This window comes from Tubulanus polymorphus, chromosome 1, assembly GCF_964204645.1.
Source record: "Tubulanus polymorphus chromosome 1, tnTubPoly1.2, whole genome shotgun sequence".
NCBI lineage: Eukaryota > Metazoa > Nemertea > Palaeonemertea > Tubulaniformes > Tubulanidae > Tubulanus > Tubulanus polymorphus.
The window spans coordinates 6,742,547-6,765,889 of record NC_134025.1 but is presented as its reverse complement, the minus strand read 5'-3'; the positions used below and the strand labels follow the sequence as shown (position 1 = coordinate 6,765,889).

At 37.3% G+C, this 23,343-nt stretch overlaps 1 protein-coding gene and 2 long non-coding RNA genes across 4 annotated transcripts; 1 reads left to right on the top strand and 2 right to left on the bottom strand.

The window, feature by feature from the left end:
• Positions 1-245: 245 nt before the first annotated feature.
• LOC141903605 (echinoderm microtubule-associated protein-like 6) lies at positions 246-11,483 on the bottom strand. Its single transcript, XM_074791801.1, has 36 exons — positions 11,171-11,483; positions 10,894-11,053; positions 10,070-10,168; positions 9,716-9,970; positions 9,455-9,590; positions 9,165-9,366; positions 8,942-9,079; positions 8,611-8,867; positions 8,290-8,502; positions 7,986-8,153; positions 7,682-7,898; positions 7,301-7,487; positions 7,073-7,178; positions 6,900-6,993; positions 6,670-6,770; positions 6,391-6,593; positions 6,071-6,310; positions 5,768-5,966; positions 5,584-5,676; positions 5,372-5,503; positions 5,020-5,285; positions 4,729-4,933; positions 4,497-4,617; positions 4,310-4,406; positions 4,093-4,222; positions 3,740-4,012; positions 3,394-3,608; positions 3,161-3,318; positions 2,887-3,004; positions 2,606-2,794; positions 2,320-2,489; positions 2,050-2,212; positions 1,848-1,951; positions 1,601-1,754; positions 1,077-1,177; positions 246-985 (listed from the first exon to the last, which is right to left on the bottom strand). The coding sequence occupies exons 1-36, from the start codon at positions 11,365-11,367 to the stop codon at positions 961-963; spliced, it is 5,886 nt and encodes a 1,961-aa protein (XP_074647902.1). The 5' UTR covers positions 11,368-11,483; the 3' UTR covers positions 246-960.
• A 1,691-nt stretch (positions 11,484-13,174) lies between these two features.
• LOC141915113 (uncharacterized) lies at positions 13,175-14,284 on the top strand. 2 transcript variants are annotated; one of them, XR_012620913.1, is made up of 4 exons: positions 13,175-13,573; positions 13,762-13,853; positions 13,953-14,072; positions 14,166-14,277. It is a non-coding gene; the product is annotated as an uncharacterized LOC141915113 (long non-coding RNA). The 2 variants fall into 2 exon arrangements; XR_012620914.1 differs by having other exon boundaries at positions 13,179-13,573; positions 13,953-14,047; positions 14,166-14,284.
• Positions 14,285-14,790: 506 nt separating this feature from the next.
• Positions 14,791-16,373, bottom strand: LOC141915257 (uncharacterized). Its single transcript, XR_012620930.1, has 4 exons — positions 16,235-16,373; positions 16,042-16,124; positions 15,036-15,095; positions 14,791-14,955 (listed from the first exon to the last, which is right to left on the bottom strand). It is a non-coding gene; the product is annotated as an uncharacterized LOC141915257 (long non-coding RNA).
• Positions 16,374-23,343: the final 6,970 nt, after the last annotated feature.

The window sequence follows — 23,343 nt, the reverse complement described above, 5'->3', positions numbered from 1 at the left end:
GTACATCTCTATTCAAATACATAGTAAAACACCTATGTATTGCAATACTCTCTATACCGCCAAAGTTGTTCTGCACCGATGTGGGCGGTATATCTGGGGGATGACTAATAACAAAATTGCTGATGCGGTTTAGCCCCTGGGGTAAAGTTGGAAGAACCCACCCCAGATTTCTACCACATTTGTGACATTACTCGGCGAACAATTTTTCCATCAAAGTCAATAAAGTAAGAAGAATGATTACAGGTGAAATTATTACGTAATAAATCTTTATTCGCTGATATATACCGATAAAAACCGTACAAAATATATAGTCCTATAAATCATTATAATCCACATGCGCTAGGGAGGATGTTCAAAATGAAGAGCTGTTACTAAACGAACACATGTAAGGGACGGCTATTTTCATACAACATGGAATGTTCTTTCAAGATAAATGGATGGAAATCTAGAACCACGGGATATAACAATTTCATATCCATAATCCGAATTTAATAGTATTAAACATGATATGTTAATAGAGAATAAATAAATAATAACAAAGCATCTATTCAACAACATTTAGACAATATTGAGGCCTATATACCACAAATGTATGAGTGTCCAGCACCCACAGATTGATTTTAAGTACACTTATATTCAATACTTCGCAGGATTTCTGAATCTCGCATACTGTTATACGTAGATAAGGATTTGCTATCTACTACATCATATAATGTAGACCTCTCAACTTCTTTAATAGATAATTCAATGTGCTCTACTCTAAAGACTACAAGCTATCTTCGATGTGCAGGCTTATATATCGTAATTCAAACTACAGCTAGTTTCGATGAATATTTTCTATGATTGTTATCTTCGTCAGGAGTAGCCGATGTTTCTATGCTTCAATACTCTTTTAGTAAAATATGATCTTCGCTGCCTTTGAGCGTGTTATTATTGGCAGTGTTTTCAAATGGCAGGCATTTACTTGCATTTCCATACGAAAACGCTGAAAATAGAAACCAGATTGTAAGCATCTAGATTTAAGAATTTTGATAGTTGAGCAAAATAGTTTCATGTATTCGAATTGGAAATCTTACCAACAATCGTCACCTCCAGTACTAATGAGATACTTGTCGTTCACCGAGAATCGCACATTAGTGACATGTGCTGAATGCCCGACATACCTCTTGTGTTTGGCCTAAAATTGAAAGAATACATGGAATATTGATGACGGAGTAACTAGTCTGTTAAACCAAAACCAGTGAACTTACACTATGGATATATCACTATATCCATGTATTAGTGACTACATAACACCATGAACAAGGATAATATTTTTTACATTTGCAAAAGTTACCAGTACCAACTGTTTAAACATTTATGATTACAGTCAAATAAAACTTGTGTAAAGTTAATGAACAATAACGGTGCAATATGTAAAACATTTTAAAACAAAATCAATAAATATCTTAATGAAAATGGAGTTAAATCAAGTACATATATATACCTGGTTCTGATGAATGGAAGATGAAAATCAAAACATATAGGATTTTATTGTCATATCGAAAATATATGATGATCAAAAAAGTAACAAATGAGTATTCAATACGTTGTGGCTTACCTCAGCACTTAAGCATGGGAAATCAAACAATTTGACAAGTCCGTAGTCATCTCCTGTAGCTAATGAACTTCCTCCATTCGCCAAATGAGCACAGTTGACATCAGCGTTATCAGCATTTCTTGGCCAAATACCAACTACTTCAGGACCCAGTACACTGAAAATAACAATAAACTAGGTTAAAATACTTAATAGCTACACTTTGAGATAAGGTTTAATGATCTAAAATGAATGAGCCTGATAATTGTACCTCGTCCATGTTGCCCATGTTATTTTTTCAATTGCATTTGTGTTATTGATAGGGTTTCCAGCAGGCACGTCATAAACCTGGTTCACATACGCACCTGTACTAACCTGAAAAAAGATAGATAACAGATGATAGTTATGGAGAATAGATTTTATTTGAAACCTTTGAAAAAAAGTACGACCCAGAACTTTTCTCACTTTCGTACCCTGATAAACTTTCCATCAGCCGAGAAATCCATTTGGATGACAAAACTTGGAATGCCTTTGCAATAACCAACTCGGTTCAAAGGTGGTCCTTGAGAGATGTCATAGAAATCAACACAGTTTTCTTCAGACCCAACAGCCAGCAATTTGCTGTCAGGTGAAAATCTAAAATGAATCGAACGGGTAAATATAAATGATAGTAAACACATAAATATAGATGATAGCGATAGTGTGGATGAACAAATCCTAATGCACAGTATCAAAACTTTTACCTGACATCATTAATTGCTTTATTACGATCTCGTTTCTTGGCAATAAGTTTCAGATTTGTGGCATTCAGTAGGAGAAATTCACCATTTTTCAATCCAGCAGCGAGGTATTCGCCATCAGGACTGAAACAGACTGATCTAGCGGCTCCTGTATTCAACTTGTGTAACATTGTCTACAAAATTGAATATCACTGACACATTCAAAATATCTGTTTTAGTTTTGAAAAGAATGCAGAAAGGAGTTCACATGACTAGCAATCTTGATACATGATCAAAATCAGTTAATTACCTTGTTTAGTAAATCCCAAATGCGAACTGTACAATCATCACTGGCAGTCGCGAATCTCTCCATTGATGGATGAACAGCCAATCCCCACAGTTCGCCTTCGCTGTGGCCGTGTACTATATTCTTTGGCGTTCCTGTCTTTTCTCCTATTTCATAGATATCACTATCTCTTGTACCGACAAGTATCTTACCCTGAAATTAACATTCAAAAATACAGTTGAGTCAATAAAACCAGACCACCATGTCATATACTTGAAAAAGTATCAATGGTTATAAGCCTGTACCTTCTCTCTGCACACTGATTTCACTACATCAACAGTAGCCCCGGAGTCAATCTGGAAGGCACGACATCTTTTCATTTCTTGGTCCCACAACTTCACAGGACCACTGTCTTTAGAACCACTGCAAAAATGAAAATTAGTGATTAAACTCCAGAGTAGAGCAGATTGGATATATTCATTGTAAAATGATTGACAAATTTAACTTGGCTTTCTCCATCAGAAGAGTTAAAAGACGAATGGGATAACTGGGTATCAAAAAAGAGATTTCTTAACTTACGAGCGTTCTTTACCACCAGTTACAATAAGACCATCACGTAGAGTAGTATACATTGTTAGCACTGGTCCCGAATGTGCTTTGTTAACTACACGAGCTAACACGTTCTCCTTCCATACGTACACATCCCCGCTCATAGCACCCGTAAATGTTACATTATTCTGCAATAAATTGAAATCATCGTAAAATATAGCAAAGAAAATATCTTCGTCATATCGGTAAACATGTGTACTTACAGCTCCAAAAGCTATGGACAGCATAGTCTGCATTTTGATATCATCAGTTGCCAAAGTACCGAGGTTTCCATTCTTGCCGACCAATGTGCTGCCAGCTACTGACCAAAACTTCACGTGGTTGACACCAACAGAGACAAAATTACTATCAGAATCTGGACGGAATTCAGCGTGGAATATTCTACTTGTATGACCATTTTCAGATGTCACTTTTGAACCTTTAATAATCATTACATTAGCATGTCACTAAACGATAACACACAACATTTAAGATATCGAAGATTTACCCATTCTTAGTTACCCATTAAGGTTTACTTATTGGAACAAGTTTTAATGAATGGGTACTTACCATCCTGCCATCTCCAGACGGCAATGCTATGATTCTCATCAATTCCAACAGTTAGTAACAGTTTACCAGTACAGGAGAAATCAACTGAGCAGACGCCTTTCTTGTGGAAACCTTGAATAATTGACAAAGTCTGTCGAGTACTTGCATCCCATAAGAACACGGCGGGATCTGCACCGATCTGTCCCGAAGCTACAACGTTCTTGAATTTTGGATGTCGATTCACCGTCAGACAAATTATATCATCAGTGTGCTCCAAATAGAAACTCTGAGTACCTGAAAATACAAAATCCAAACAGTAAGATAGTTATGATGAACACGGTTGAGTGACTGTTATGAGGCAGTAGTATACATACCAGCAGAGAGATTCTGTACAACGCCAGCACCAGCAGCATGGAATATGATATCGCTGCCATCATTTATATAGTGCAGATTGTTCCTGGTATCAAAACCACGATAACCATGAATATAATCCAGTGACAGGTCCTGAAACAATACAAATGTTTCATGCAATATACAGTACAGCAGAATAATAATGTATATACTGTAGGCACAGGTGTAAATGATAATTACAGTAACTTTGTTAATTCGTTTTCTTTTGCCAGATTCAGAGAGCTGTTCTTTCTTCAAAACTTTCGGTGGTTTTGGTGCATTTCGGCTAACTGAAGGTCTACAATCACAAAATATGTATACCTTATATTACTGTTGTAAAATCAACATGCGAGTTATCGTGGATTATCTAGAAATATATTCTTTATACCTTTCTTCTTCATCCTGTTCCTGTAAGTGAGGTTTGACACCAGTTGTTTCACGGATCGGGTTGGCATAGGTCTTCGTGTCATAATTCATATTCTTCTCTCGTTCGACATCGCTATCATAACCTGAATTTCAGACATAACACATGAGCAATAGTGCTTCTGACATAGAAGACTGTTTCATGAGCTGGACTGGAAGTATCAAAATAATTGATAATTTCTAGCGGTCATTTCTACCTCCTTCCTCCTCGGAATCACCATCATCAGACTCATCACTGTCTCCGCAAGTTGTTGGTTTTTCGGCAGCACCTAAATGAGTCCAAACCATTACAGCCGTATCAGCACCACCAATAGATACTAGCTTCTCATCTTTACTTGTCCAACGAACATTCGTCACGTGAGCGCTGTGTCCGACGTACTTCTTGAACTTAGCGAATTTACCCTTTACAAGACACAAGGATCACAATGAATACTTTAGAAAATACTTTATAAACATAATTATGGGAGCTAGAATATGATTCAACCAACCGTGACAGGATATTCAAACATCTTCACGAATCCAAAATCATCTCCAGTGGCGAGTAGACGTTTATCAATTGACAGCGACGATGCATTGACATCTGTCACATCCGATTTAGGTGGCCACACCCCTTCACAGGTCGTACCCAAAACTGACGTCCAGCTTGCCCAATTCATATTGGCAACATCACTCGATTTGACATTCTGGCGTTTTCCTCGTGGCGCCTCAAAAAATAGTTGCTCTTTAGCGCCAGAATTTGTCATCAGTAGTTTACCTGCAAGAATCAGACACATCAATCAACAGCAATTAGGAATGAGATCGATTTCTATATCAATAATGCTGATTATACACTGTTCATACCTCTAGAATCCCAATCGACGTGAGTAATATAACTAGAACTTCCTTTACATACTCCTACACGTTTACTGCTCAATACATTGTAGATATCCACGAAGTTATCATGAGAAGCCACAGCTAAATATTTGCCTGGATCTGTAATCACAATACAACAGCTGATGTACAAACTTTCCTGCATACCAAGATAATCTAATCATGTAGTATGAGACTTTTACCAGGTGAAAACTTGATATCAGAGATTTCTTCCTTTCTGTGGTGGAATGTAACGATATCTTCGAGTGTGTCGGAATTTACAACTACAAAACTCCCTGAAAACAGTAAAAAACATATTACAATAAGAGCAAACGCTTGTGTTGTCACTTATTTTTGTGAATCGCTGAGTACTCGTTGAAGACTCACCATCTTTGAAACCAACAGCCAAAACTTTGCCATCTGGAGAGAAATTGACACAACGCGCAGGTTTCCTAAACACTTTACAGTTGATCATTTTATGTTCTTTCAAATCCCACACTCTCAAACTCTTATCATCGCTCACAGTAGCACAAACCTGCTTCATTGGATGTGTTGTCAGACCCCACAGTTCAGATTCTTGATGACCCTAAAAGTGGGAGAACATAACACATTGGTGCAAAATGCATTTTCGTGTATACATACTTAAAATATTTCTATAGTCCGGCATTTGCATAATTGAATGAGTCTTACCTGTACTAAAACTGTCATTGGACCGTCTTTGCTAATTTCAAGGATTTCGCTGTTTACTGTACCAACGAGTATGTGACCATGACCGAGTACTACAGCCCTAATACCAGGATTATCAGTAGTCAGAGTTCCTTTAGAGCCCGGAGTCAAACTAGATCGTTTAATGGCATATGTCTTCAATGATCGCTCAAATGTTTCATCCCACAAACCAATGATACCATCTTTACCACCAGTTACAAATCCCTAAAATACACAAAATAATGATATCTGTCCATTTGCATTACAAAACTACCATTAAGAATTCGAAGGAGCAGAAGACTTACCCTGTCTAGACAGTGCATAGCAAAACATGGTCCTTCATGAGCTTTGATTGTGCGAGTTACTGTATTATTCTGCCACACATAAACCTCACCATTGGCGCCTCCAGAGTAGCAGGTTTCTGCATCTTTGCCATAGGTAACACACAGCATTGTGTCGAGTTTAGCAACAGTTCCAAATGTTCCTCTCTTTGATGTGAAACCACCGCCTGCAAATAAATAAAAGCAGTGTCGGTTATTGATATTATCATTATCATCATAGTACTGCATTTCATCAATTCTTACCTGCTTGAACCCAGAATTTGATGTGTTTTATTCCAACAGTAACCAGTTGAGTGTGATCAAATGGATTCCACTTGATGACGAAGATTTTATCTTTGTGTCCTCTGAATAAGGGAACAAGCCATTTAAGGGATCAATTGTGGTATAAGAAGAATGCAAGATATATGTAATTCAACTGAAGTGGAAATTGCTTCTGCCTCAAGTTGTTTCCATTAAAGAGTTAAAACCTTTACCTTGTTGTAGCAAGTTTCTCTCCCTTTCTCCAGTCCCAAACTACAATGCAGTGATTATCATCAAGACCAACAGATGCCAACTTTTTACCATCAGCTGAATAAAGAACCAAAGTGATGAGTATATAACACAAGACTGTGATTGTAATAGTATTACGACAGTCACTGATTGTTACCAGAGAAATCTACTGCACAAACTCCTCTCTGATGCTCTCCTTTCAGTATCGAAACTGAATTCAAAGTCGAAATATCCCAAATATGAATGGTAGGATCACGTCCAACCTGTAAAATGAATAAGCATTTTACGAGTTTCATATTTATTCTGTAAGTATGTATATTTGAATATATCATTCCTTGTTATCTCATTCCATGCAATATTCATCTATTTTACGAGGGGTACATACTTGTCCTGTGGCCACAATATCTTTTAGAGGATGTAAACAGAGACACAGAATGTCGTCTGTATGTTGAGTGTAGAATCTCTGAGTATGAGTCTCTTTATTGTAGATTATACCAGCTGCGGCTACGTGGTAAACTATCTCTCCCGATTGAGTGTAGAACAAATTATTGCGACAGTCATAACCACGATATCTGCAAGTATGGAAAACTAGGATGTGGCAATTTCATTTTCTATAGGGTTGGACATCTCACCTGTCCTAATCTTCACACACCAAGTTTCCGAAAGATCGGAGTGATTGAAAGCCTGTATCATACTTATGAGAAATTCAATATGGCCACACGGGTGGTCATTGCTCTAGAATATTTGAGAGTATGTTTTTCATTACCCATGAACGAACTCCAATTTCAATCCATCGTTTGGAGCCTTTATTCGCTTTTGACCCGGTGCTAATTCACTCTTCATTTGCTTTTTTAACACAGACATATCTTCTTTGTAAACGTCGCGATCGTAGTTGATCTTTTTCTCGGATTCTATATCAGAATCGACCTCTCCGACATCGGAAATATCAGAATCACTTCCTTCACTAGCTGAATCGATGTACGCTGAAAAATGATGAAGATCATAAAGATACAATTGAATTACAAGTGATTTCATGTATGATACACAAATGGTTAAGTTCTGATACCTACCCTCTTGGTCTTGCAGATCGTCATCCATTGGTACACCTTCAGCTATAAATTTCCACTGAAACACGGCGTGATCACCTCCACCAGTTGTTATGATATGCTGTTTATCATGCGAGAATCGACAATTTGTCACATGAGCAGAATGGCCAATGTAGCGTCTGAATTTAGCACCTTGAAAAAACAGAAATATCATAACGGTATACATAATCTATATTGCAAAAGCTCTAACAAATACTATTTCAATTTTCTTGTGTATTATGTTGTTTGGGACACAAATAGAATAAACAAATAAATTCATTTCCATTACCTTTCTTTAGAGAAGGGAATCTGAAGAGTTTTACTAAACCAAAATCATCGCCAGTCACAATTGTTTCACCACCGAAGTAAGCATCAGTGGCGTTGACATCATTGGTATCGGTGTATTTCTCCCAGATTCCATTCACTTCTGGTCCTAAAACACTTGTCCACGTTGCCCATCTGATCGAACGAATCTCTTCAGTGTTTGTAACCTGTTTTCCAGCTGAAATATATTCAAACATATAACGTACTGTATCTGGTTCATTCAGCCAATTCTCAATATCTGTTATATGAACAAAGCTGGCTCGCGCTAGAATCCCATTCGACATACCTGGAGCTTTATAAAACAACCGTTCTCCGGCTCCACTATTTGTCTGTATGTATTTACTGTCTTCAGACCAATCCAAGTGAGTGATGAAACTGGAATTTCCCGAGCACTGTCCGACTTTTTTGTAACTTTGGCCAGTCGAGTAAATATCGACGAAATTATCGTTCGAGCCGACAGCGAGCATTTTTCCATCAGGTGAAAACTTCATCTCATGGATGACCTCCTTTCGATCTTTCACGCGGATTATTTCCGACAAATCCCTAGAATGATATTCGACAGTGAAAAGCGGCATCTTTCAACAATCTCGAGAAATAATTCGAACAATTGAATATACCTTGTTTTCATAACAACAAATGATCCGTCAGCAAGACCAGCTGCTAATACCATACCATCGTCATTGAACGCGCACGAACGAATATTCTGATCGAGTGTGGTTCGCGACAGCACCTGATTGTCGGACATACTCCAAATTCTGTAAAAGATGACATTATTAGAATAAAACTGGCCACGCTATATAACGATGTAAGCGTACAAGAAATTATGATTACTATCCTCACCTCAAAGTATGATCATCGCTTCCAGTTGCGAAGATCGGTTTCTTAGGATGCACAGCAAGTGCCCACAGTTCGCCTTCAGCGTGACCTTGAATCAGGCAGACTGGTTTATCGCGGTCACGTACGGCTATCTCAAATACCTCACTGTCTTGAGTTCCAACGAGAATTTTATCACCTCTCCAACAAACACTTCTCACAATAAGACCTGTCAAATATAGTTTAAACAAAGTTAAAATTTGTGTCAATTATACAATTCTTACCCGTCATTTTAGTGTTTTGTCAATAAATTCAACCTTGATAGCCTTGGTTAGTTGTGGTAAGGTCAATTTTTGTCAGCTCTTTGAAGTCGGTGTCCCAGAGTTTGATACAGCCATCTTTTCCGCCAGTGGCAAATCCATCATCAGTTGTATCCATTGTGTAAATACCACCCTAAACATAGGAATTGCTAATCATTGAAGCGAATAGGGGTTTATCCAGTAAATATAGTTATGATGGCTTTAGGATGAATAGAGGGGTGGTAAAACAGTTTACAGTTAAAGACAGAATTATCTTACTCCATGGGCGCCTTGAACAACTCGTTGCAGATTATTTCCAGACCAAATATACACATCTCCTCCTAGAGTACCCGAATATGTTAAATCAGGACCACCGAAGGCAAGGCATAGGATAGTCTGAATCTCCCCGACTTTGCCAAATATTCCTTTCTTAGCCGTAAGAGCATTACCGCAGAGCGTCCAAAACTTGATGTGCTTTACTCCACAACTGACAATGGTGTTTTCTATGAATGGATTAAACTGGATATCAAACACCTGCAATATTCAATCAAAAATGAATGTGTTAAGTTCTTTATTGATACAACACAAAATAATATATTTTCATTCATATAGGCCTACATAAGTCATACATACCCTATCAGTGTGGCCAACAGTTGTTGCAATGATTTTACCTTTCCTCCAATCCCAAACATTGATGGTAGACTTTGTATCAAGGCCGATGCTTACAATTCTCTATAAGGAAATAGGCAAAATATAAAGAGACCGAAATTTTGAATGAGTTATTTTAAAGGGGAACTGCAGTCAAAAAATTATAATTGGCCATTCATTTCTACTCTTGTTGTTGTTTAGCATAACGCTAGTTGAAATTTCCAATTCTTCCTAATTAACTTGTATACGACGATTTTAATACTGTTATCAGCATATATTTACCGCAGATGAGAGCCGCCATATTTAAATTCCAAAGTGAGGCATGTAAACATTGATGACGTATCCCGGCCCATTACACACTCCAGTGTGTACACAAATAGATATACTCATCGAAGATCTCAGTTGAAAATTGTGATTAAAATGCTCCTGCTGGGCTGCCAGTGGGGACTTTTCTTTTATTTATCCACTCAATGTGTGAAATATATCCAAATAATTGCTGATGCGGCATTATGCTGCAGTTTAGAAATGTTATAGGACTTCAAGTGATGAAAACACTATGAATAGCAGCAGTAACATGTATCGAAGTGGGCCGAACTACGTCACAGCCGAGAGAAAAGCGTCTGCTACGTGGAGAAAATGGCGGCAGTCAGGCACTCTACAAAACCCTCTTTTTTGGATAAAGTATTAGATGAAATGTTTTTCTGCTGTTGTGAAAATGAATTTATAAAGGTTTCTAACACATATAGGCTAGATACAAAAAATTACACTACAGTTCCTAACTACAGTTCCCCTGACAACAACTAACTTACATTTCCTGCCTTATCGAATGAAAGTGCAGCAATTCCATCAGTGTGACCACCTTTCAGTATAGATAATGTTTTCATCGAATATGAATCCCAGACGCATATGTACGGTTCTTTTCCAACTTGACCAGTAGCAACCAACGTTCTTTCGGGATGAAGAGCCAAACTGATAAACAAAATAGAATTTTAAGTGATGCATTAATTTCTGACCTTGGAAAAATATTTTACTATTGCGCTTGAAATTGAGTTTGTATATAATAAAGCCAAGATAACTTAAGCTAACCTTATAATGTCATCATCGTGACCGAGAAAGAATTTCTGCTTGTGGTCTTTGACATTGTAAACAACACCAACTCCAGCAACGAAAAACACAACTTCTTTAGACGCCGTGTAGTACAAATTGTTACGACATTGATGACCTCTGTAGCCATAAACCCATTCCAGGCGAAGCTGACATTTTGGGGCAGTTTTGTCTGCCATTTTCCTGCCTCAAAATTGGTTGAATTTGGATATTTTACTGAAATGTTCCCGGTGAAATTCTTGTTTGTATCAACTGTTGGCATCCACCATTTTGGCCAAAGTCATGTGATCTAACTCGGCCAATCATGCGTGGATAAATTGGCTTCAACATGGCGGCCTTCATCGACATGCTCGGGCACGCACGTGTTTCCAATCAAAACCGTAAACAATCAATTTGCAGAGCTGTCAATCAAACTCTAATTACTCCTTGTAGGTTCGAATCCTTCAAATTCAATTTTCGAATTCAATTTTATTGAGCCCTGCTATAAACTACTGTAAACGCAATACAGATTTAAGATTCTTTAGGCTTCTAACGTTTGCCTACATTTTTTACAGTTTGTTCTAATTTCAATTTTCAATTTCAATTTCAATTTCAATTTATTCATAAATCCAAAGTATAAGATTGTGAATGAAGAAAACAACAATAACAACAAACAGACAAAAAACAAAAATGTGTGTCCCTGTCCTATCTCTCCCTCTCTCCAGTCCTCTCTTTCACCCTCGCCCTGTCATATCTCTCCCTCTCTCCTCCCCTCCTCCTGGACTCAACTTCCTAAACCAAATTCAGATGAAAAGTAAACAATTTCTTGTAATTCGCGAAAGCACTTTCCGGCGTGTTTTCGTGTTCTGATTTTTTTGTTGTTTATTCGTGTCTTCAGCGTAAAAATCAAACTATCATATTATTAGAAGAAATATACCTTGAATATTCCCTTCTTTTCAATTTTTCGTCGTTATATTTATTGTGAGGATTGATCTTATTCTAGGGAAATGCATCACTTGTTCACCGCAGGCAAGAGAATTAACTAGGACCGCGCTCGTTATATTATCGAAGTCGTTTAGGGCAAATGATGACTATAGGACCTGGCCTGTGTTCCAAATCTAACTTGGGCTCCTTCAGAGTGCAGCAGTCCCCAGGGTTCGGTACCGCTGCAAGATGTCGTGTACTTTGTGTCCCCACTGCTCACGATCTGTAGTAATTTGTTCTAGGAATTTCGGTATCAGATATTGGCAAGGTTAATACCAAATACATGGTATTAGTGGGTTTTCCCCCAATGTCTCAAATAGACCGCTTTCCTCGTGCATGGTGTGAGTTAGTTATCTCGGGTGCATGAACTGTCCTTTCGTAGTTGTGACTAAAATAAACTAATTTCATTAGTAAATGTTTACGCGGTTTCTATGATATGAAGACCTGTGTTGGTGTGAATCTTTAACTGAAGTGTTATCGGTCGGTATAATCTATAAATTATTCTAGAATTTAAGAAAAAAAAAACAGGCGGCGGCTAATAAATTCGGAAGTAGCCGTTAGGAATCAAGTAATTTATTTCATGGCCTTATTAAGGTTCCTCCACTATATTGTTCAGCTGACTACTGGCGCGTATTCAACCCGGCGGTGGAACCTTTCATAATGTAAAATCCATTCAACAATAGAGACACAATTGCGGTTTTTCAGAGTTGTTGATATCATCTGATCATTTATACGCGCTATTGAATACGTCACCAGCTGACCACGGTGTACACCAAGCATAGGCCATTCACCTCAGCTTACTCACACTGTGCACGAAGGTACAGAGCCGCAACTTTCAGCGACCTTGACACCAAACACGTGAACTATCTAGGTGCGCGAATGTTGTTATGACGTCATAATACTCTTAATAAACAACACCGCGCGGTCTCGCGATACGCGCGTGGAAGGATCTAAAATCTATTCTGCGATGTATTTTAAATAATATTTATAAAAGAATCCATTTAAAGACTATAAATAACATATAAAACATAAAATTAATTGAAAGCAACATCGCTGGAAGATTAGTTTTAAAAATTTGATTGGTGTCAATCATCAATTACCGCTAGTCAAAATGGCGGCCGTCATGATAAACAAGACGGAGAATGTTCTTTAACTGACTGGATCTGGTATAAAATGTAGTATTTCACATCACAAATGGCCCAAGTCCGTTTAAAAGAATAACTGTACCGCACTCAAGGCACCAAGGTTGGAATATGGCTATGGATCATGATAAAATAGTGCGCTACGACCGATAAAATATCAGCTGTCGGTACTCGGTCATGCCATGTGGTACAGGCCTACTACTACTCTTCTGTCGCATCGAATCGGAACCTGATTCCCGAAGCAGCCAAGGTCCTAACGAGAAGAATAAACGAAACAAATGTAAGTGTCCTGCACTCAATTCTACGGTGTCTAATTATCTTCAAGTGTCTACTCCATCCACACTTTAATGTAGTCTACAAAAACATGGACAAGCGATACTTTAGTAGATTAGGTTCTCATCAAACAATCTACTGGGGGTTGAGTGTACGTGTAGGTAGTGTACTCACTGCTACTTATCTTATTTTTAGGAAACATTTTTGACAGACCACCATCTACTAGTGTCGAATGATTATTCCATGGACCCGAAAAGTAGGCCTAGGCCTCTTAGAGTCGTAAGACGGTAGGCTATTCATGTCATTTATTTACATAACTATGAAGTCTTGAAATAAATTTCCACATGCAATTTTTTTATTTCAAAGGCAATGTTTTTTTTTTTCAGAGAGTTCAGCCTGTTACAGGAACCCGAACAATGCTAATTTAGAGGTCAACTTGTGACTAGATAAGCCAGGTTTACAGGATTGGAGATGATAAAAAGTGAGTAGGCCTCACTGACTGAATGGTAAATACATCATCTGTAGTCATCGCTGCTGTTTTGAATCATTTAACTTTCAGCAATCAATTGATTTTTTTGTTTGCTTTTATTCATTTTTAGGTGATGCAGATATCAAGTACAAGGGCATGAAGTTGAATCTTTAAACTGGGGATTGTCAAGATTTTACTTGTTTCCATCTTTTCACTTTGATGTTTGAATAAATCTAAACATATAAAAGAGCTTTTTCTTATGCGTATTCTTGAAGTCGTGAATTCCTATTCATTCCTACTAACAGAAGAAAATAAGAGAAGCTTCGTCTACACTTGCATCTTATACCGAGGTTATGCGTCTACACTAAGCTCGAAACACGGGTTGAATGCAAAAAGCCAGGTTTTTGAAAAAGGAGTTATATAACCTATTGAGAATTGAACCTATGTTCACGAAAAACTCTACAGGGCCCAGTTTCACGAAAAAGTTTAAGCCTAAAACGGTTAAGTTTGAATTGTTGTCCTCATTCAAAACATGAAGTACCCAATAGCAATTACACCAAAAATTTGAGTTTAACTCTTTTGTGAAACTGAGACCAGATGTGGATTCAGTTACTGGAGCTAAATTAAGTGTAGATGCAGCCCTGCAAACGCTGGGTTCATATGAACCCGCATACTTTGAAACCCGGGTTCAACGAGCTGTAGACGTGGTAATATATATCGCAGTCAGAAAAAGAAGCAAATTGAAAGTACATCAATCTTTTATTTCCAACCTAAAACAATGAGACAGAAGGTTTGAATGCAACAAGCCATTTGAGCAATTGCGGTTACTAATTTGTAAAATGTATTGATATGATATGGAAGGCCAACTGCTGAATTCCATGGGTACCATCAGAACCAAATGCACGCTACTTGCCATCTACCTGAAATAAACAAATGTCAATATTATGTTATAAACAAATAAATATGAAAAAAATGCAAATTTCTGCTTGATACAACTTACATTTGAATGGGAAAATCGGTTATAAAATATCTGCTATGTCTGACAAATCACTGACGAATCCTATAAAACAAAAAATATATTATCTTTAAAATAAAATTAACAATTCAAAGATTTTTGGCAATCTTCCAATACAATAAACATAGGTCCCTAGTAGGCCTACGCTAAACACTTACTGAGCCAGACAACCTGATATCCTTTCAAACAAAACTGAATTCGACATTAGATGTGAGATGCGTGAAAATGAGCCATAGGCTGGTTTTCCACGAGAAACAGATCAATCAAATTTATTTCCCTTTAGCCGTTTCCACAACAAGGGTGCGGCACTGTTGGACAGGACAGACACACATTTTCGAGTCTGTATTAATCAATTGTTTACTGTGACAGCGCAGTAATTAGTCAGAATTTTCAGGGAAATCCCCTACAAAAATGGCCCCACCACCCGAAGACCTGCACACAAATTTCTGTGTCAGAGCCAAAATTGAGGTAACGCCTGCGCTTTTACGCCTTTCTCGTGGAAAATCCTAGTTTAGACATATTACGCAACGAATTCAATATTTCCTTATGCCAAATGATTACTCCCATAACAGTCCTTCATTTCAGGATTCAATAAGTCTCAGTATGTGTTTTATAGACTGTGGCACTAGTCCAATTACAATAATTTTCGAATTTGGTCCGCAGTTTACGATTAGGCCTAACTTGATGACGCAAATTCTAAGTCAACTCGTAATAGGGAGTACACATTCTATATATCAAAATTGACAGGAGAACAAGATCTAATTACGTATGTTTTCAGATTTCGAATGAACCTAATTATATTCGGGTAAAAGTCATCAAAATTAATAAGGTAAAAACGCTAGCTCATAAAATTAGTTTTGAAGTAGTACGAGAAACTGGGAATATCTCACTTATTTCCAATGCCATATAGACATATAAGGTATCATTCGATTCGTTTTTAGATGGGTTTTAATACTATTGGGTATTTGGATGACTGAACTGTCTATTCTACCTTAAATTCTTCCAAAACTTTGAGATTTCGGAGGCCCAAAACCGGCAAAATGACAAAATTACTTCCTGGTTTTCAGCGCCGCCCTGGGAAATTAATATGGCGAAAGTTGAGAAAACTGGAACATAGCTAAACGCTAAAACACGTATAATTTCGTTTTAGATATGTTTCGGTTCGAATCCCTAAAACTTAATACCTTAAAACGTGACATTAGTCCGGGTGCCGTTCCGTATTCATTCAACACGCGCGCTCAACCGCGAAGCTATTTTTAGCGCAACAATCAATTTAACCAATAGAGACGCGCTACGTCATAACGTTCGACATGGTCGCATTTGCCTTTACTCGTACCGTCGTGTGTGAACATGCTACCGTGGATTCTCCTCCTGGCGATCTTCGCTGCGCTCCCGCTCCTGCTCCTTTTCCTGCTTCCTGAGGAACGACGTCTTTATGTTTTATGTGTTACTGTTCGTCTCTGTGCTGTCCTGTACTGTTCTGTGTTTATTAATCCGTTCTATTTTTCAGGTTTTAACCCGTTTTATTTTTCAGGGCCGATTTCTCTGTCGAATTTCAATGTTTTCTGGAACAAAACTAATGTCCGAAAGCGTCAGCTCTCCATCGCCGGTCACATGTCGAGGATGTCAGACAAAGAGCCGGTCAGGAAATGGCTGCCCTCTACACGCCCTCATATGGAACACGGAAACCAGGATGACGAGACCTCACTCTCCCCACCTATCTACAGAATATGCTGGGTGATGTCAATGACGGGCAAGTCGGTCCGATTGCACGGGTTAAAAATGGAGTGGTAAAGCTGGACTGTCTACTAGTATTCATTGATTCCTTTTCAGGAATTGCTTCGGGCAAAGATTTAGTCTTGTCTCCCTTTGCGTTCTAGCATTCATTGATTCCTTCTAAGGGATTGCTTCGGGCAGGGATTAATTTTCCTGTCTTCCTTTGCGTGCTAGGATTCATTGATTCACTGCGGGATCGCTTGCCTGCTAGCATTCATTGATTCCTTTTAAGGGATTGCTTCGGGCAGGGATTAATTTCCCTGTCTTCCTTTGAGTGTTAGTATTCATTGATTCCCTGTGGGTTGCTTCGGGCATGGATTAAGTCTTGTCTTCCTTTGAGTGCTAGTGCGGGAAATCCAGTTTCGCTGCCCTATTTTTGGCTTGGGCAATTTGATAGGTTTGTCAGTTACCGACTTCACCCGGCACACCCTGTCGGTAAATGGTGAAAGTAAGGCGTCGTCATCCTGGTTTTCACGTTCTGTGTGAGGGCGTGTAGAGGGCAGTATATTCCTGGCTGACTCTTTGTCTGGTGTTCTCGGCATGTGACCGACGACGGAGAGCCGACATTAGTTTTGTTCCGTACCAGGTTTTCATCGCTCTTCTCTTTTTTTTATTTCAGGATTCCCAAGATGAAGAAGATGCTGAAGGCGACTACAACGAAGACGATGCCGAAAAAAGAACACTGAACTCAGCAATATTGAAAGTTAAGTTGATACACTGTATATTACGATGTATGATACAGAAAGGATTGTGTAACTACAGAATATCATTCTTTTGCTCATTTCAGCTAAACTTAGTCTGGAAAGGCCCAGCTTGATATCAATCTAAAATCTACCTACCAGAAAGGACCACAAAAGACTCCACCTTGAATTAACCAACCACCGAAAGACCTGCCGCAACCGAACCTGGCAGTCTTGACCTCATTCTGCATAAGCAACAGGAATGCATACATACTGGGACATGTTTTAGGGAATTTCTAATTTACCACTAAAAATGTGCTTTTATCTTAAGTTCTGATGAATTCAAATAGTGATGAATTAAACTGACAATTAAAATGTAGCTAGTATGATTACTAATTAACGGATTGCGTTAGATATCTAATACAATGAATATAAGTGAAAAATATAGCTGCAAAGCAGCGATAACGGGTTTTATGGATGCATGTGATCGATTTGATGATTTGGATATTATCGGAGCAATCCTCTTTTTGGTTGAATGGTCTAACCCAGTATAGTCCCCGTGATTTGGAAATTCTCGGAGCCCTCCTTTATTTACTTACTAAATGACGTCACAAACTGTTATTTCGCCGGTGCTTGTTGTCTAACAATTCAATTCAATTCTATATTTACAGTAACCTAATAAGTAATTTTAAGTTTCAAATAGGATTGAAAGTACATTCAGACAATCTGTTGGTTCAGAGAGACCGTTATTACAGTATCAATTTATACATTTCGTTTCGAAGCTGTCAGTTGCCGAATCTGAATGAAGATGAATTTTATTTGACGAAATCGGCGGAAAATATATAATAATAATAATCAACAGAATTTCAAGAGGGTTTTCGACGAAAGTCAGAAAACCCTAATTATTCAAAAAATAGCGCTGTGGATAAGACGACTGTATCCTGTAATGTCGTCTGCGTCTAACTGGGCCACATGTGTGTGGGATCTGTTGAATTTAGTTAGGTTTTGGGGAATTCTGGGTTCGTCAAACTAGATCTAGATCTAGATGTTTTGAAATAGGCAGAAAGAAAGTTAACCTTGTAATATAGATATCCAAAATCTAGATGTTCTGAAATAGGCAGAAAAAAAGTTAACCTTGTAATAAAGATATCCAAAATCTCAATGTATTCAAATAGGCAGAAAAAAAAAGTTTACCTTGTAATATAGATATCCAAAATCTCGAATTTTTTAAATAGACAGAAAAAAATTTAACCTTGTAATATAGATATCCAAAATCTAGATGTATTAAAATACGCAGATGAAAAAAAGCTAACCTTGTAATATAGATATACCAGATATCCAGATGTATAAACAATTATCAGGAGCAGCTGAGACAACGCGTATCTTATAAACACTTATTCAAGAGCAGCAGAGACAATGCGTATCTTATAAACACTTATTCAGGAGCAGCAGAGACAATGCGTATCTTATAAACACTTATTATTCAGGAGATGCACAGACAATGCGTATCTTATAAACACTAATTCAGCAGCAGCAAAGACAATGTGTATCTTATAAACACTTATTCAGGAGCAGCACTGACAATGCGTGTCTTATAAACACTTATTCAGGAGCAGCACACAGACAATGCGTATCTTATAAACACTTATTCAGGAGCAGCAACTACAGAAGAATATGTGAGGTATTGATTTATTTTATGTATCACCTTTTTACAAATCAGTCTGATGTGTAACATGAGTTTACAAAATTCACTGTCTATTTGAAGGAGCAGAATAAACTAAAGAAATAGTTGATTAGTTGTTGAAATGTTGATTAATGATAATTAGGTAATTTGGGCTCTGGGCCTGAGAAGGAACTATTCATATTTGAATATTTCAATAAAATGGCATCCGCCTGGAGTCATTTAAGTCCTTAAAGTTCCTTCTTGGAGTCTCATAAAATTTAAGCTCCATTAATTCATGGTATTGATCGCGTTCAGCGTCTCAGTTTGACTCGTAGGTCGGTTGAAATACACGTAAATTGAGATATAATATCGACAGGATAGTTCAGACAAGCTTCATACTTTAGTTAAACGTAGCTTTGCTTAATTTGTAATAATCATATAGTTCATAGAATGAATTACTCTCCTAGTCTTTATTCGATTATTGATATTAGAAACAGTGATTCATTTTATATTTTATTGAGTGAAAATGATTTGCATAGCCTAAATGTTCAAAAGGGAGAGCGCAGTCAGTTAAACAGTTGCAACTTTTAAACGCAATAAAGGATGTTGTTGGAACGTTATTAGTTTGAACACCTGAACTTGATTTTGATCGTTTTGATTTTGTTTATAGCTGTTTTAATTTAACTTCTTTCATTGTCATCCATATCATAAGGTTGAGTGGCTTTCATAATAATCGGGGTGTTTTATAATAAACTATTATTTAGGTGCAGCAGTGAATTTGTAGCACTTTTTTTAAGTGAGCCCATAATTTCACCGATAAAAAATTCCTGATGATGTAGATTGTAATAAATAGCACAAAATACATAGAACATAATTAAGAAAAATACATTAAAAAAAACAATTAATAAAAAGATATATAACAAATTAAATTATAAGTAATAAAAATAAACAAAACCAACAAACAATTAGTAAATACTCTATATAGGGCCTTTATCATCGGGTATTTTTTCTTATCAACTTAATCCAATTATTAAAGGTTCTTCTTTCATAGAACAACCTTCTCCGTGTTTCCCAACCTCTTGAGATCCTTTCTGTTGTTGTTTTAAGCATTCTATCGGCTCAGTAATAAACAAAACAAATAACATAAACCTTAACTAAACAAACACACTAAAAAATATCTGTTTCGATAGAATGCTTCAAATAACTGATGAAAGATCATGCGTCCCTTTACCTATATATCACACCCTATCACTGCTGTAACTGTTAATTGTTTTAGGGATAATATCTGGGAGATACATTTCACTCTTTTTAGAAAGAATGTTAAACAGCTATAAACGTGATTAGTTATCGATAGTAAAATTATTGTCATGTTTTTCCTGAAATAACGTTGTATTAAATGAGCAAACTGATAATGTTTGAAAATCTCAGGCAAAGTTAGAAAAACTCTAGTTATCTTGTAAAACTCTAGTTATCTTGGAAAATAATTTTAATGAAAATGAAAATAAAGATTGATTAGCTAATCTCAAGCTTTCCAGAGTTAATCTTTAGGTTTTATCTCTGATTTTAATGCTTTTATGTTGAACTGTGTTTTTTTTCAAATACAGTTCACCCATTGGTTAACGAAGAACTGATAATTCCTCGAATACAAAGCAAAGTTTGCAAAATTTCAGTTTTCTTGTAAAAATAATGTTAATGAAATGAAATGAGATTGATTATTTGAATGAATTTGTGGTTTTATGTCCAGCTTTAATGTTTATATGCTGGAGATATGTTTTGCAGTTTTTTGTATAAGCAGAAATCTTTCTTACATTGTCATTTGCTGTATAGTTGATATGATAGAATGCTTCATATTTCATGAAATAATCAAGTGTCACTTATGCCCGGTGACATCATGAAATGTCAAATTAATGGTCTTAGACATTCAGACTAGTCCCAATTGTCGGTGTTTTATGGATCAAAGTTTACAATTCCTTGTGTAATTTTGTTATTTTCCTATCGATTCAAATTGTATTAATCAGTTGCAGTGGAAATTTGAATAAAAACCTTGAAATACCTTGCATGATATGTGATATTAAAAGCTAGTAATTTTATTATTGAATAATCTAAGTCATTATTATAAGGCTAAAAATGATACCTTGCTTTTCCTGATCGGTCGGGTCATTTCATCAATCAATTAAATTTGTAATCAGTTAATTTCTATCTGCCGGGTCTGTTATGGTTAGCTTGATCATGATTTTAAAGTAATACCTTGGTAGATAGGTGGCCGGCCGGGTCAAATTTTAAGGAGTAAAAATGTAAATCAGATTGATTCATTAAATCTTACGCTTTCCAGAGTATTTGGCCAGTTTTATCTCTGGTTTTAGTGCGGGGAGCCATGGACTCGAGAGTCCATGGTTGTGGGCCATAGACGTTTCTGTTTTAGAGTCTATGGTTGGACCATGGATGTATAAACTCTAGTTTATAGTTTATACGTCAATGGTTGGACTGTTTTTGAAATACAGTCCACGTGTTTGAGGAGCTTACGTTATAATTCCTCGAGCACAAACCTGGCATTTTGTATAATTGTTGTACACTGTATGAGAATAAATATGATTGAAATTCTTTATCTGTTTAGCTACTCCGAACTTTGTTAGTTCACCAGTGGTTTTTTGTTATCTTGCAATCCATCTCTTTTTTCAACCCAATATTCCCACCAACATTGTGCGGAGACGAGGATGTCCGGAAAATATGATAATCGAATATTGGCAATACAGCTTACCACTTCAACCCGGACACACTAACACTTGTTGACCGGTTAGAAGCGTGTGTTGAGCTGCCGAAGAGTAATTACGAAATTAGCAATCTTTTTGATTGTCACTATAGCCATCAGGGGCGGATCCAGACCGTATTGCCCAATACATTGTTTGAACGGTCTAAAATTTAAGTGCCCGACGGCATATATATTTCACCACCCGCTAATTTGATAATCCCACTGATGATCGGTGTGATTTTTATATACAGAAGCAGAGTCCTGAATAGTTAACTTTGCCTTTAAAAGTGGCACCCAGTATCCTTCTTTTGGTGTTAACATTACATGATTAATTACATGAGATTTGTGTTTCTCTTGTAAAAATCATTGTTTTTATTTTCTTCATGCTTTCGGTAAATGTAGCCGATGACCTCCTGATCGTCTCTAAGGTTCGAACCCAGTAATTACTGATACTAGTTCAGAGTGGTCCTGATGCTGAATAGAGGATGCACAGGGGTGTCCCGGGTTCAAACCCAGTAATTACTGATACTGTTTGAGAGTGGTCCTGATGCTGAATAGAGGATGTAAAGGGATGTCCCGGGTTCAAACCCATCAATTACTGTGATTCAGGGTGGTCCGGATGGATAAGGGATGAACAGGGGTGTCCCGAGTTCGAACCCAGTAATTACTGATACTGATTCAGAGTGGTCCTGATGCAGAATAGAGGATGTACGGGGGTGTCCCGGGTTCAAACCCAGTAATTACTGATACTGATTCAGAGTGGTACTGATGCTGAATAGAAGATGTACAGGGGTATCCCGCTCCCTCTCAGGTGGAAAGTTCCATTGAATTTGAAGTGAAGTGTTTGTTTTTTAGTAAGAGAACACAGCAGACGGACCGATCGTAGAGGCTGTCGACGACGATAATGAAAATACGGAAGAAAGAAAAAGATGGATACAGGTGGTGGTGAAGATGAAAGCAGTGACGATGATGAGAGCACTTAGTATTTACTGTAATGATGAAAATAGATGAATTGAATGTAAAGCTTTCATCACACAAACACATGAATGTTTGGAATTTGTCTGATTTGGAATTTTCGAAAAAGCACCGAGGTGAAAGCTTATACAGTGGAACCTCGTTATAACGAACTCAGTACAACGATTCATCAGATAATATAGAATTTTCTCCGAAGTAACTCAATTTCACTAATTGCATACTGGATATGATTATGAACTATCAGTTATAACGAACAGATTTTCTGGTCCCTTGAAAGTTCGCTGTAACTCGGAGGTTTCACTGTGTTTTCTTCCACGATAGGCATTCTTGGTGAGAATCGGACCTCGTAGGATGACGGATCCCATTGTTAGGATCCCCTATCAGAGAAGGGAGACGTGTTTAGAGAACATCTGAATATGATTGATTTTAAAATTTGTCATTGGTTTAGTT